At 42.2% G+C, this 13406-nt stretch overlaps 1 protein-coding gene and 1 long non-coding RNA gene across 5 annotated transcripts in view; one reads left to right on the top strand and one right to left on the bottom strand.

Moving 5' to 3' along the window:
- slc27a6 (solute carrier family 27 member 6) overlaps positions 1–11151 on the top strand; it is a 297206-nt gene extending 286055 nt beyond the window's left edge. For all 4 annotated transcript variants that reach the window (XM_077496912.1, XM_077496911.1, XM_077496910.1 and 1 more), the window contains 3 exons: positions 6323–6420; positions 7497–7627; positions 10835–11151. In XM_077496912.1, the coding sequence (XP_077353038.1) occupies positions 6323–6420; positions 7497–7627; positions 10835–11011 (406 nt within the window). In that variant the 3' untranslated portion in view covers positions 11012–11151. The remainder of the gene's footprint in view (positions 1–6322; positions 6421–7496; positions 7628–10834) is intronic.
- LOC144002063 (uncharacterized) lies at positions 10442–12864 on the bottom strand. Its single transcript, XR_013278659.1, has 4 exons — positions 12328–12864; positions 12044–12189; positions 11934–11967; positions 10442–11868 (listed from the first exon to the last, which is right to left on the bottom strand). It is a non-coding gene; the product is annotated as an uncharacterized LOC144002063 (long non-coding RNA).
- Between the last annotated feature and the right edge of the window lie 542 nt (positions 12865–13406).

Genomic DNA, 13406 nt, shown 5'->3' with positions numbered 1-13406 from the left:
CGTGTCAGGCTGTCATAATCAGTGTACACTGTGCAGAGGTCCGCCATGCTAGCGCCCGCTAGCTAACTGCCGCTGAACGCTGGCTAGTTTTTTTTTAATGGCCAACTTCCCAACAATATTGAGATAATTATTGTATCATATTTATCATATCGTGACATTTGGACGTCCCTAAAAAAAACAAGTAGTTCTTAATAATGTTCACGACACGTTTATTATCTGATCTACTCTACATGAGAACTCAACCCCTTCAGACCCGCATCTTTTCTGCTGGGCAATTTGTTTTAATTTTTTTTTTTTAAATATATATATATAACTGATTTTGACTCTTATGCCACATAAGAACAATATGGGGAGGAAATAAAATTGGTGGTATCTCATGTTTTTATTTGTTATAGTGGCTGTAACATGATGTAAGATTATATGTAACATTTTTAACATGAACATTGTCACGATGTGGGGGTGTTGGAGGGAGGACCCAAATGCAGGGGGCAACAAAAACAGGTCAAGGCAGGGATGCAAGTAAAAAAAAGGGGTTTAATTAACAAAAAGGCAAACGAGGTACTCTGTGACTAAAACAACAAGGTCGAAAACACACAAGGCATGGCATGGAACACAGGGACAACAACAGGAACGGGAACAACAACAGACACAATGACTCAACAAGAACTGAACGGAAAACAGGTAACTAAATACACACAGGCTAATTGACAATGACTAGACACAGCTGGGCAAGACACAAGTGGCAAGGGAAGCTGATTGGTGGATACACTGGGAAGGGAAGACACACTCAGGTGGACGTGGTTAGACATAACGGGACAAGGGAAGAGACAAGGAACACATGACAAACAACCAAAAACACCAAAAGAAAACAAAATCTCACCCTCACAAAACCAAAACATGACAGAACCCCCCCCCTCAAGGGACGGCTTCCAGACGTCCCACCAACATAAAAAGTCCAAAAACAAGGGCGGGCGGAAGGGGGCACGGAGGTGGGAACACGGCCCACCCATCCGTCCCAGACAAAAGGCAGTTCAGGAGGGCGTCCATGGCGCCAGACGAGAGTCCCGTCGGGGCCGTTCAGGAGGGCGTCCGCGAAGCCCGACGAGAGAGTCCCAGCGGGGCCAGTCAGGAGGGCGTCCTCGACGCCCGACGAGAGGTGAAGGCAGCCGCAGGGCTTGCGCCGCCGGGACTTTGGGTGGCGCCTGGCGAGGCTCCGGGACTTTGGGCGGCGCCTGGCGAGGCTCCGGGACTTTGGGCGGCGCCTGGCGAGGCTCCGGGACTTTGGGCGGCGCCTGGCGAGGCTCCGGGACTTTGGGCGGCGCCTGGCGAGGCTCCGGGTCTTTGGGCGCCGCCTGGTGAGGCTCCGGGACTTTGGGCGGCGCCTGGCGAGGCTCAGGGTCTTTGGGCGGCGCCTGGCGAGGTTCAGGGACTTGAGGCGGCAGCAGACAAGGTTTAGGGGCTTGCAGGCGCAGACGAGGTTCAGGGGCGAGAGGCGGCAGCAGACAAGGTTCAGGGGCGAGAGGCGGCAGCAGACAAGGTTCAGGGGCGAGAGGCGGCAGCAGACAAGGTTCAGGGGCGAGAGGCGGCAGCAGACAAGGTTCAGGGGCGAGAGGCGGCAGCAGACAAGGTTCAGGGGCGAGAGGCCGCAGCAGACGAGGTTCAGGGGCGAGAGGCCGCAGCAGACGAGGTTCAGGGGCGAGAGGCCATAGCAGACGAGGTTCAGGGGCGAGAGGCCGCAGCAGACAAGGTTCAGGGGCGAGAGACGGCGCCTGACGAGGTTCAGGGGCGAGAGACGGCGCCTGACGAGGTTCAGGGGCGAGAGACGGCACCTGTCGAGGTTCAGGGGCGAGAGGCCGCAACAGACAAGGTTCAGGGGCGAGAGGCGGCAGCAGACGAGGTTCAGGGGCGAGAGGCTGCAGCAGGCGAGGTTCAGGGGCGAGAGGCTGCAGCAGGCGAGGTTCAGGGGCGAGAGGCCGCAGCAGTCGAGGTTCAGGGGCGAGAGGCCGCAGCAGGCGAGGTTCAGGGGCGAGAGGCTGCAGCAGGCGAGGTTCAAGGGCGAGAGGCCGCAGCAGATGAGGTTCAGGGCCTTGAGGCCTGTCTGACCAGTCACTCCAGACGCCACGGACCAAAGCCAGTGCTTCCTTTAGCCCGGCAATGGCTCGGGTGCCGGCTTCAAGCCCCTCCTTCTGCCAGGGCTCCTTGTGAGGAATAAGTGGTCAAGAAAATGGATGGACATATATATATATATATATATATATATATATATATATATATATATATATATATATATATATATATATATATATATATATATATACTGTTGTAGCGATAATTGTTGTCTTTTGGACAAATTAATAATCTGGACGTTACAGAGGTAAATTGTATTTACCTCGATAACCTCTAGGGGCACCACGTTGGCTTTGCTTTGGGTTAACAGGAGCAAACAACGACCAAAATCCTTTCTTCATCAATCATTTATAATCTAAAGTCGCCACACTCGATATTCAGTGGTTCGTTGTACTAACAAAAGAATAATAATCCACTCGGAAACACAGATGACTGAGGCGGAATAGAGTTAATAAAACATGCATTTATTCACGATTGCTACACTACAGAATCAAAACACTGCCTATCTAACTATTTTACCGTCAGAAGAAAAGAAATAAAATAAAGCTAATGAAAATAAGGAAGGAATGCGAATGAATAAGGAAACAGGGAAAAGAGAAATTTGACCTGCCAGATCTGTGATATGTTTCAAACGTAAGTTGCACACAGGGGTACAGATTTGGGGAACGTGGACTTACGAGAATAGGTGTTGCGTCGAAACGAGTAGAAACGGGCGGTCTTTTGAAAAGGGGGAAAAATAGTCAATGTTCGTTGAAAAAGGCAAGAAAATCAAAAAAAGGGCTATTCCACAGGTGAGCAAGGGAGCCGCTCGGGGGCTGACGTAGTTGCGCGGCTCGTCCCTTGATTGGTCGGCGACTCGACGAGGTTGATTCTCCGGCGAGGTTGGTTCTGCCGGACAGCTGTCCGACTTCAGGTGTTGGAGCTCGGTCCGCTACGTGCTGGCGTACGGGGAAGGCCAGCCGTTGGAGGTGAGCTGGCACCGCGGCGGGGCGCCACCGAATAGCAGGTGAGGTGCGGGGCGGCTTAGGTGCACAACCTTGAGTCCGGCGGTACGTTGCAAGTGTACCCCGGGGCCGCGGAGCTCGCTGCTGGCGGGCAATCACCGATGGTGAAGGAAAAAAAGGGAAAACAAGAAAAAAGGGAGTAAAAGAGTCTTTAGTCAGCGTTGCAGTTTGCACCTGCTTTGGCGTGGCGTGGGGCGAGTGTCTGCTCTCGTGGCAACGGTTGCTGCTAGGGACGAAAGGGGCCACGTGGTTGGCAAGTTTCTTGGAACAAAGAGTTGGAGCAGGCTGGTAAACTTGCAGGTAGAGAGCGATCGGAAGATGATGTTGGAAGAGCGAAGTTGGAAGAGAGCGAGCAAGGGGGTCCCCTCGTCTTTTTAAAGTCTATGGGCGGGGCTTCAGTAGGTGGTGGCACACCCTTCTGTTCGCTCGCGCAGACTTTAAGAAAAATTATTAAAGGGATTAATAATTTGGCATTAAATTTGGTCAGTCTGGCAAATCAGTTTTCCCACACAACCCGTTTAACACACATCGTAATTAATACATCATAAACTAACTTGTGAGGTAATTTCTACTTGTCTAATCTGACTGAACTGAAAGATATTGATTACCTTTCATTCCTTATGGAGTACAAATGAAATAGGACGTTCATACACACAAAGATATAACATAAATCATTCGTAGTTCAGTTATCTGTCAAGAATTACCATGGTATAAATGTGTAAAATGCGGTTACTTATATGAATTGTCACTTAGGATTAGGGGTGTTAAAAAAAATCGATTCGGCGATATATCGCGATACTACATCGCGGGATTCTCGAATCGATTCAAGAAAAAAAAATCGATTTTTTATCATTATTTTTTTTTTAACTCAGAATTGTTCATTCGGTAGTCTTACCGATTCAAAGTCTTATCATCATTGGCTTTTTTTTTTTTTTTTTTTTTTTTTTGTGTGTGTGAATCGATTTTTAAACTTCCATTTTTAATCGAAAAATATTCAACAAAACGTCTGACTTCGGGTTAGGATTCACACCTTGAGCATGGAAGAATGTTATATGAACGGAACATTAAGCCTTAATATTTTATTTTAATGCTGTTCAAACATGAAACAGGTTACAACCTGTTTGAATATATATATATATATATATATATATATATATATATATATATATATATATATATATATATATATATATATATATATATATATATACACACACATATATATATACGTATATATGTATGTATATATATGTATATGAAAAAAAATCGCAACAATCGACTTATAAATTCGTATCGGGATTAATCGGTATCGAATCGAATCGTGACCTGTGAATCGTGATACGAATCGAATCGTCAGGTACTAGGCAATTCACACCCCTACTTAGGATAGTTCCAAGTTTCACCACTTGACGGTGCTGTTGCTCCATCTCGACGTTCCAGGAGTGCCCCCTGGAGGGGCGAGACGCCGGAATATCCTTTATGATTGATAAGAGGTCATGAACATTCCTTTGATCGGTCGTTTGTGTATTCCAAATCATTGGAGCCGTCTTCTCGGGCTCCGGGATGTCGGGCTTGAATACATTCCTTTGCCAGACGCATAAATTCCTTTGTCACCCGGTCAGCGGCTTCAAAAGAGCTTTGTTGGTGGTTGAGTGACCACCTGCAGAGCTAACCAAGCTTAGATCCTGTCTGGGCTGTGGAATATTTATGCAACTGCAGAGAATTTGGTTTAGAAGAAGCAAACTAAAAAAAAAATTAGAGGGTGGATATATATACATATATATATATATATATATATATATATATATATATACCCGGTCTCCCGTCACTTTCCGCTTTTCACCTTCTGCTTTGCTCTTGCAAGCTTTTGCCGCAGCTTTTACTAGCTTTTTTTGTTTGTTTGTTTTTTACTACTTGAATGCTTAGATATTCCTCATCCAAAGCAATACGTAAAAAGTGCAATAAGTATTAAATTAATGCTGAATACTGACATTTTCTCCGATGCATACGCCTTCTTTGTTTTGCACAACAAACACAGAGCCCAATCACACACATGCAGATATGCAGGGAAATAGTCAGCGTGAAAGACAAGGCAAGGCAAGTTTATTTGTATAGCACATTTCATACACAAGGCAACTGAATCTGCTTTACACAAGGAAAGACAACACATAAGCATCAACAAACACAGTATTTAACATTCAGAGGAAGAAGAGTAAATAAAAGTAGGGCTGTTTTTTTTTTTTTTTCCCTTGAGCTGGGGTGTTAGGAACGATACCCCACCGCAGATATTTTTACCATTATTGTTCGTAGTGGGAGTGGATCCCGTTTTCTCTGACTCAAAAGCCCAAGCAAGTCCTTACACACTGAGCAGATTGAAATCAGTTGGAAAGTGACATGCCAAAAGGGGTGCTCGTGGGATATGTTTTTAACTCTTTGACCGCCAAAAACGGTTAAGAACATTTAGTAAAATCACGATGTATGCCGCCATAAACGTCAACTACTTTTTTTGTTTTTTTCTTTAATATATCAGTGGTCAGTGCAACGTCCAAGTGCAGCGCAGCCGGGTCAATGAGTTGTGAAATCAAAAACATCGACTAACTATGGCCAGCAGATGGCAGCATTGTATCTCTTGTCAATGGGCTGCCGGTGTAGGGAATTACTCAACTCAAGTTTACTACCGCTGCGAGGGCCCTAACTAGAGCTGCGAATTACAATGAAACATGACGCAATCTGATGAAATAGAACGTTTTCAAGGCTGACGTGAATGATCAAAGCCTTTGTAACATTAAACCTAATTTGACGGAATGTCACTAAACAAAAAATGTATCTTTTCAATTTTCGCTCAATGTCACTCAAATGACCTCTTTTCAAATGGTGATTACTAAAGAACAGAATAAGGTAGAAACACACTTTTTTCTAATGAAAGAATGGAATGTGATATTTCATGTGGTACCCATGTTGTATATGTGGCAAAAAAACGCAATATTCTGTTTGCTTTGAAAAATGAGTTAGAATGCTCGAAATCCGCTGGTATTGGGGGTTGTTTTTTGATAATGTGTGGCAGTAAAAGTGTTTCAAATGTTTTTTTTTCACTTTGTTACTATGGAATGTTGCGTGTAGAATTGTGGGAATTCTAAGAATCATTGTGTAGCTACTGTTAAGTATGTCTTATTTTGTTTTCCTGGATTTAGATGGAAAGGTGAAAATGTAGCAACAACAGAGGTGGCAGAAACCCTTGGGTCAGTCGATTTTATCCAAGAAGTCAATGTTTATGGAGTGGAAATACCAGGTATGTTTCTACATGGAGCAATTCTATAAAATACATCGGAATGTCAGCCCGTACCATACTCCCAAAGAGTTGATTTTTGCAAAACCAATAGAATGACATTAGAGCCTGACCAAAATGAATCTATTTGCGGCCGATGCCAATATTTGGCCAAAAAAAAAATACAGACTACAGATTAATCAGCTTATTAATTGAAAAAAAAAAAAAAAAAAAAAAAAAACTAACAGTACTTTGGGTAACATTTAGGAATACCTACCATTGAACTAGAATTTTAGCAATACAATTTTTCCATCTTGTTCTATTGGTAGTCTTTAGAATCCTCAAACCTGATTTTGCCTCTTTTTTTTTTTTTGTGGAACCTGATCTACAACAATTGTAAATCATCATCAAAAGCGGAATGCTATAATTTCACCAAATTTCATCGCGAGTCAATCTTCGTCAACGGGAGCGGATTTTGTGGGGGTATTGTGGGGATGGGGGGCAATATATTGCCAACATTTGCATCAATCAATAATGCTAAATGCTAATCTTGTTTGACTCTTCAACGGTGCAAAACAAGTCAATGCAGTGCACTCACCATTTTCCAAACTTTTTGCTCGGTCCCAGCGGCTATTGGTGATTGGCTGTTCCGTTTTCACCTCGTGCTGGTCACGCATTTTAACAATGGAAATGCCTTGACAAAGCTCAGCTTGTGTTGTGTGACCAGCGACTGCCGACCGCGATTGATAGTTTTTAGATTAAATCCCATGATTCTTAGATGCTAATGCAGGAAGTAGTTGTAGTTCCAGTCACCGCCTGCTATGAAAGTCCGTCCTGTTGATTAGATGCGGATGAGAACGCAAATGTGAATTTGGGAGTAAATCGGAAGGAATTTAACAGTTAAATTCCCTTTTAATTGGTTTATCGTTTGAATTGCTATGACTGTGTGATTGACATACACATGGCAAAATATAGGACGCCAGGATGGGACCTGCGTAATCTTGTCATTCATCAGCAAAACGGGCACCTGTCAGTAAGAGATTGACGGACATGCCCACCTATGGTATCAACACTTAACAATGTTTTTATTATATGTATAGGCCATGAGGGAAGAGCTGGAATGGCTGCCATGATTATAAGACCAGGCTTCGTGTTTGATGGGAACACATTTTTTGAACATGTGGTGAAGGAGCTACCCACATATGCTCGACCCCTCTTCATAAGACTTCAGGTAAGAAGCCGATTCGTGCGTAAAACGCCACCAAAATACCAATGTGAAGCAGTTCCCATTTTTCATTTTGTCATGTTCGTTTTCTCCTTCACTACATTTATCACATGCTTTCATAAATAGCGGGAATTCATAAACAAACACTTCAAGTAAGAAACTCTTGTTTAGCTTGGGCTTAATTAGGTTAGTACAGTGGTGTCCAAACTACGGCCCGGGGGCCATTTGCGGCCTGCCGTCAATTTTTCAGTGGCCCGCGACATATGGTAAAAATGGCATTTGACTCAGTTCAAATAAAATAAACAAAACAAAAATGTTTGGAGATGGTCAAAGTAAGAAGGGAGGGTATCGAAAAACTGGTGCCATTAAAGGTTATTTTAGTTAACTAAAACTAATGAAAAAAACTAAAATTCAAAAAACAATATTGTTACCGAAATAAAATAAAAACAAAAATGCATTTTAAAAAAACGAAAACTAACTGAAACTACATCTTATGTTTAAAAACTAACTAAAACTAACTATAATTATAGCAAACGGCCTTCGTTTTAGTCTTTGGTAATTATTTTAATGCATGAGCCTTTGGGGATTATTTTAAATGTGATTTTTAGTAGATGTATTTTGATATGAACCAGAATAATGACGTTTGAAAGTATAGATGACGTTGTGCCCATGGTGTTTTTCAAATATTGCGCACAAGTAATACACATTAAAAAAAAACTAAGACTGAAACTAACAAACTAAACTAAAACTAAGCATTTTTTAAAAGAACCAAACTAATAAAAACTAACAGAACCACCCTGAAAACTAATAAAAGATAATGTGGCCCTCAAATGAAAAAGTTTGGACACCCCTGGATTAGCAGATCGTTTTTGTTACATGAAGTAGATGGAGATATTGCACAGCAGTGGTGGGAAATAAAATTTTCCAAAGGGGCTTATTGAGAAAGAGGAACAATTGTCAATGGGGTATATGCCACGAAAGAGGCAGGACTTCCGGCAAAATATTAGATGTGGCCAAAATACTTTCTGGTCACTGTAGCACCATAACTTGGACGTTGGACTTTTGAAAACACTGTTAATACTACTGAAAAAAAAAAAAATGGAAGAAGTTTAAGTATCAGTGATCAACGAGCGCAACTGCTGGGCATTGCTCTGTGCCTTTATGTCAGGCTTCTGCTAAATTCAACCAGACTCTTAACCTTTTTCAATTTCCATTTTCCCCTGGATGAGATTTGACGGTGGTTGATTGTCGCCACCCGCAGGGACAATTTTGCCATTACGCATCACAAAAAAAAAAAAAAAAGACCACTCATTGGAGTCGGTGTAGGGGAGGTGCTGTCCCTGTCTTGTTTGAGTGGAACAAGTATTTCCTCACAACTCCTCTAGCAGGAGGTCTCCGACTGGTTGATTAGCACACAAGAGTTCATTTTCTGTGATCACACCTGTCCAACTGAACTTCATGGAGACATTCTAAAGGGCACTAGCATGAAGGCAGCCTTACATTTGATTGATTGATTGATTGATTGATTGATTGATTGATTGATTTAATTCCATATAAGCCCCCGAGATATTTACCAGGTTCACTGGCGGTGTAATGATACAGACAGCTGACTTTTGTCTTGCGGCATGTCCTCTCCTGTGTCCTCCTAACAGGTTTTGTGCTTTAGAACAGTGGTTCTCACACCTTTTTTCACTGATGTGAAATATATTTTCAGCCAAGTACCCCCTAACCAGCGCAAAGCATTTCTGATTGAAGAGTAAAATAATAATTAAAACCGAGTGCTGTGCCATCATTGTCTGATAAGCTTTGGAACTCTATTTGTATTTATGTGGTCTCTTGAGCTATTTGGAAATAAATAGATAGAACTAAATAAATAGATCAATAATTTAATTATAAATAAAGATCCTGGGTTGGCTGGCAACCAGTTCAGGGTGTACCCCGGCTCGCACATTGTCCGATGCCAGCTGGGATGGGCTCCAGAATCCCCGCAACCCAGTAATTGGATGGAGGGATGAATAAAGATTGTTTTGCACATACAAATTATTATCAACAAAAAGGGTCTTTTGGGATCATAGTAGAGCTCTGTTCTTAAAAAGAAATAATTAACTACATTTTAAATAATATCTGTCTGTTCTCAAAAATAAATAATTAAACAAAATTTTAAATAAAGTTTTCAAGTGATGACAGTTGATTCAAACTTGGGTCAAAGTTGGGTCAAACCATTCTGGTATGGGGGAGATGCTAGGTTTTTAGGACACTGAAATTGAATAGCCTACTGAACATAAAATTCATTTTATGAATTTTTATTTTTTTAGAAATAGTTACATATACTTTTTATCTGTATTTTAAAAATCTCACGTACCCCGTCATGACTCGTGAGTCTTGTGATTCATGAAGGAGTGACGTTTGAGTGATGTGTCTGTCTCATGAAACAATAATCAGGTTTTTCTATTTGTTTTGTGTTATATGATGTATGAACTATACAATGTCCAGATGATGGGTGTAGTGTCAGGAATCTTTGGTACTGTGTGATGTATGGATCGACAGCCATTCAGAGAAGTTCATGTCATACGATGTCTTGCTACGATCTATGATGAGAGATCGATAGATTCTCTCTATAAGCTGACTGAGAAATGTATTTGATGCTGGATTATTGTTCACTGTTTCTGTGTACAGCTCTCTTATTTTCTGCCTCTCGATGTGAATAAATAGATACAATCTTATATGTGTCTGCGCTTTGGGATCCGAACCCTTCAGCACACAACACCCCCGCGGAGTGCCTTCACGTACCGACAGGGGTACACGTACCTCCATTTGAGAACCACTGTTTTAGAACATTTGCCGGTATTTATCTTCCAACCCTACAAAATTACAATCCAATCCAATAGATTTGACATCGAACAAGAGCCTGATTGTGACACTCGGCTAAAACTGACCAAATAAATGCTTATGGTAGCATCTCGAGTCCAACAGAACCAATCCAAACAAACCAAACCAACAGTTTGTACTCCAGGAACACCCCCACAGGATACTTAGGGATGGTGTTCAAATATGTGTTTGTATGTCTGAAAATATGTCAAATATATTCTTTACACGTTCAGAATGATGTATTGTACAATTTACACCGTTTTACACATTATATCGTGTGCTATTCAGTATAATTCCACAAGCAACACTGACGTGTTTTTTGTCTGTTTTTTTTTGTCTCCTCAGGTAGTGATGGAAATGACAAGCACCTTCAAACAGCAGAAGTTCCAGCTGGTTCAGAGCGGATTTAATCCCTCAACAATATCAGATCCTCTTTACATGTTGGATTATCAACAGAACAGTTATATCCCTTTAACAAAAAATGTCTACCAGCATATCCTCTGTGGAGAATGTAAGCTATAAGACTGTGAGTACTGGTGAGAGTTATGGCGATCTAAGCTAAGCCTTGCTTCTTTCAAGTTTTTCATATTTCAAGCTAGATAGTTACACGGCCTACATTACAGAAAGAGAAGAAGTCTGAAAATTAAAATGCTAAACAATCACTGATATTAACTCTTTGACTGCCAGCCATTTTCGGAAAAGGTAACCTCTATACTGCCAGCTGATTTACAGAATTTTACCGATCTTTCAAGCTCCACAGAAAATGTTGTGTTAGGACTATGGAAACGCGGATACTACCAAATGAAAGATTGAAGTCTCATCTTTCATCAAAAAAAAAAAAAGTTTGTTTCTACCTTATTCGGATCTTCAGTAATCAACAATAGAAAACAGCTTCGTTTCACCCAAATCCTCTATTTTCTTCCAAAATACGGAGAAATCAAGCTTTTTGTGAAACAATGTTATTTCATGCACTCTAGTGAATTTGGCACTTTTTTTTTTTTTGCATGAGTGATTCTACAAACACCTAAACTTCTATAAAACACTACCCCAACAATAAAAAATGTTTTTTGATTGCAAAATAACAGTTTATTTACATGCAACAGTAGCAATCCGAACAAACAATTTGGAAAACTCTTTGCAAACTATTTACACGTGCGCAACAGTTTTTGTCAGTCTGCTTCTGCATGGACTGATTTGCGTAGAGGTTGGTATGATGAACGATGTGCTGGAGAAGTTCATCCGTGATGAAGAGCTCCAGGATGTCAGCTGGGAATTCAGCTCTGCTGCAGCATCCCTTGGTCCTGGTTTTGCAGCAAAGGGGAAGATGGTTGGCTGCCAGCCGAATTCATCAACTTCAAGCCAGCCAGAATCTTTGGGATCTGCAATTATTTTAGAGCACTGTGATGCAATGTGTGTGTGTGTGTGTGTGTGTGTGCATGTTTACCTTTTTTTCTTCGATGTATTGGTTGATGCACATTCTGTAAATTATAGAAGACGTTTACCATCAAATATTTTATTAGAGCTGTGGAGAATCTTTTTTTTTTTTCTTTTTACCTTTGTTCTGCTCACTGTGAGAAGGGTCACTTTGGGCCCTATGAGGGGGAGCTTGTTGCAGTGTATTGAAAACGTTTTTGTTTTTGTTTTGTTTTTTACCTTTCTTTGTCGTCGAACCAGCGGTCGGACGTTGCTGTGAGCACGATCTATAAAATATACATTCACGTTTGTATAGGTAATAGATGTACTAGTGTATATCAGCACATTTACACACGCTGCTAGCAGATCGCCGAAAAGTTAGTAAAGTAATCTTACTAGCAATCTCTTAGCATGTTAGCGCTTACCTTCACGTTCTTTGGAAGACTGTCCATGACTGTCTTGCATCGGACCCATAGTAGTCGTCATCGTCCGATGAAACGTCATCTGTGCAGACGTGCTCAGTTGTGCACCACTTTTCTCCGGTGTTAGCATCGCTAGCCGGTGCGGCCTTAGGACGTTATTAGCATCGCTAGCCGGTGGGGCCTTAGGACGTGGTCGAAACGGCCGCGTCACCGCTTCAACTATGACTTAACTCCGTCATCACTGTGCTCTTGAGCACTAGTCGATGCTTTTGAGCTTTGAATATAAGGATCAAGCGTGAGCTGATTGCCATCTGTAGCCTTTTTGACTCCCTTAGCCAAGTTAGCCATTCTCTCCCCCTCAACACTAGCTCCGCCTCTCTTCTTCTACTGTTGTCTCCTACCCGATCTTGTCCAAAAGACTCATCACAGCCATCTAGTGGCCAGGAATACTCATTATAGTAACCCGATCGGCTTGATACTTGGAGCACAGCTGCCCAAGGCTTTCCTCCACCCGTTTCCATAAAAAAACATAGTAGACGTCAATAGGTCGCTTGCACATGTCGTCACTTCCGCCTCGGATTTCTCGTAGTCGCCATGCTGGGTGGCCTCCATTTACGTAGCGATTCGGTCTAACACGTATCTATCACGTTTGTTTTCTGCGTTTAAAATGGTACATTGTTGCTGCATCGTTGGCTGTTCGAACAAAGCCAAGGGGGAAAATGGTCGGTCTTTTTTCCGAATTCCGAAAATAATTAGGAACCATGGCCTGGAGACAGAGGAGTGCGGACTCCGGAGGGAAGTCGTTACTTTGGGCTCGTGTGTGCAGCGATCACTTTGTGAGCGGTAAGCTTGTTTACCTTTATTTAATGCATGAGGATTAATAACGTTTCGACCGCCCATATATGGGCAAGTTGCTTATGTTTTGGATTCATGAGCAAGCAAGTTCGGTAGTACAAGCTGGCTAGCGGACGTTAGCCGAAAGCTAACATCGAACATTTTCACCCAAGTAGTGCCAGTGCAAAGTGTTTACTGCTGAAATTGGATTGATTAGTCTTGGGCTTTTAATGCCGATAACATGTTTT

This window comes from Festucalex cinctus, chromosome 15 (genome assembly GCF_051991245.1).
Source record: "Festucalex cinctus isolate MCC-2025b chromosome 15, RoL_Fcin_1.0, whole genome shotgun sequence".
Taxonomy (NCBI): Eukaryota; Metazoa; Chordata; class Actinopteri; order Syngnathiformes; family Syngnathidae; genus Festucalex; species Festucalex cinctus.
This window is presented reverse-complemented; position numbering and strand designations above follow the sequence as displayed.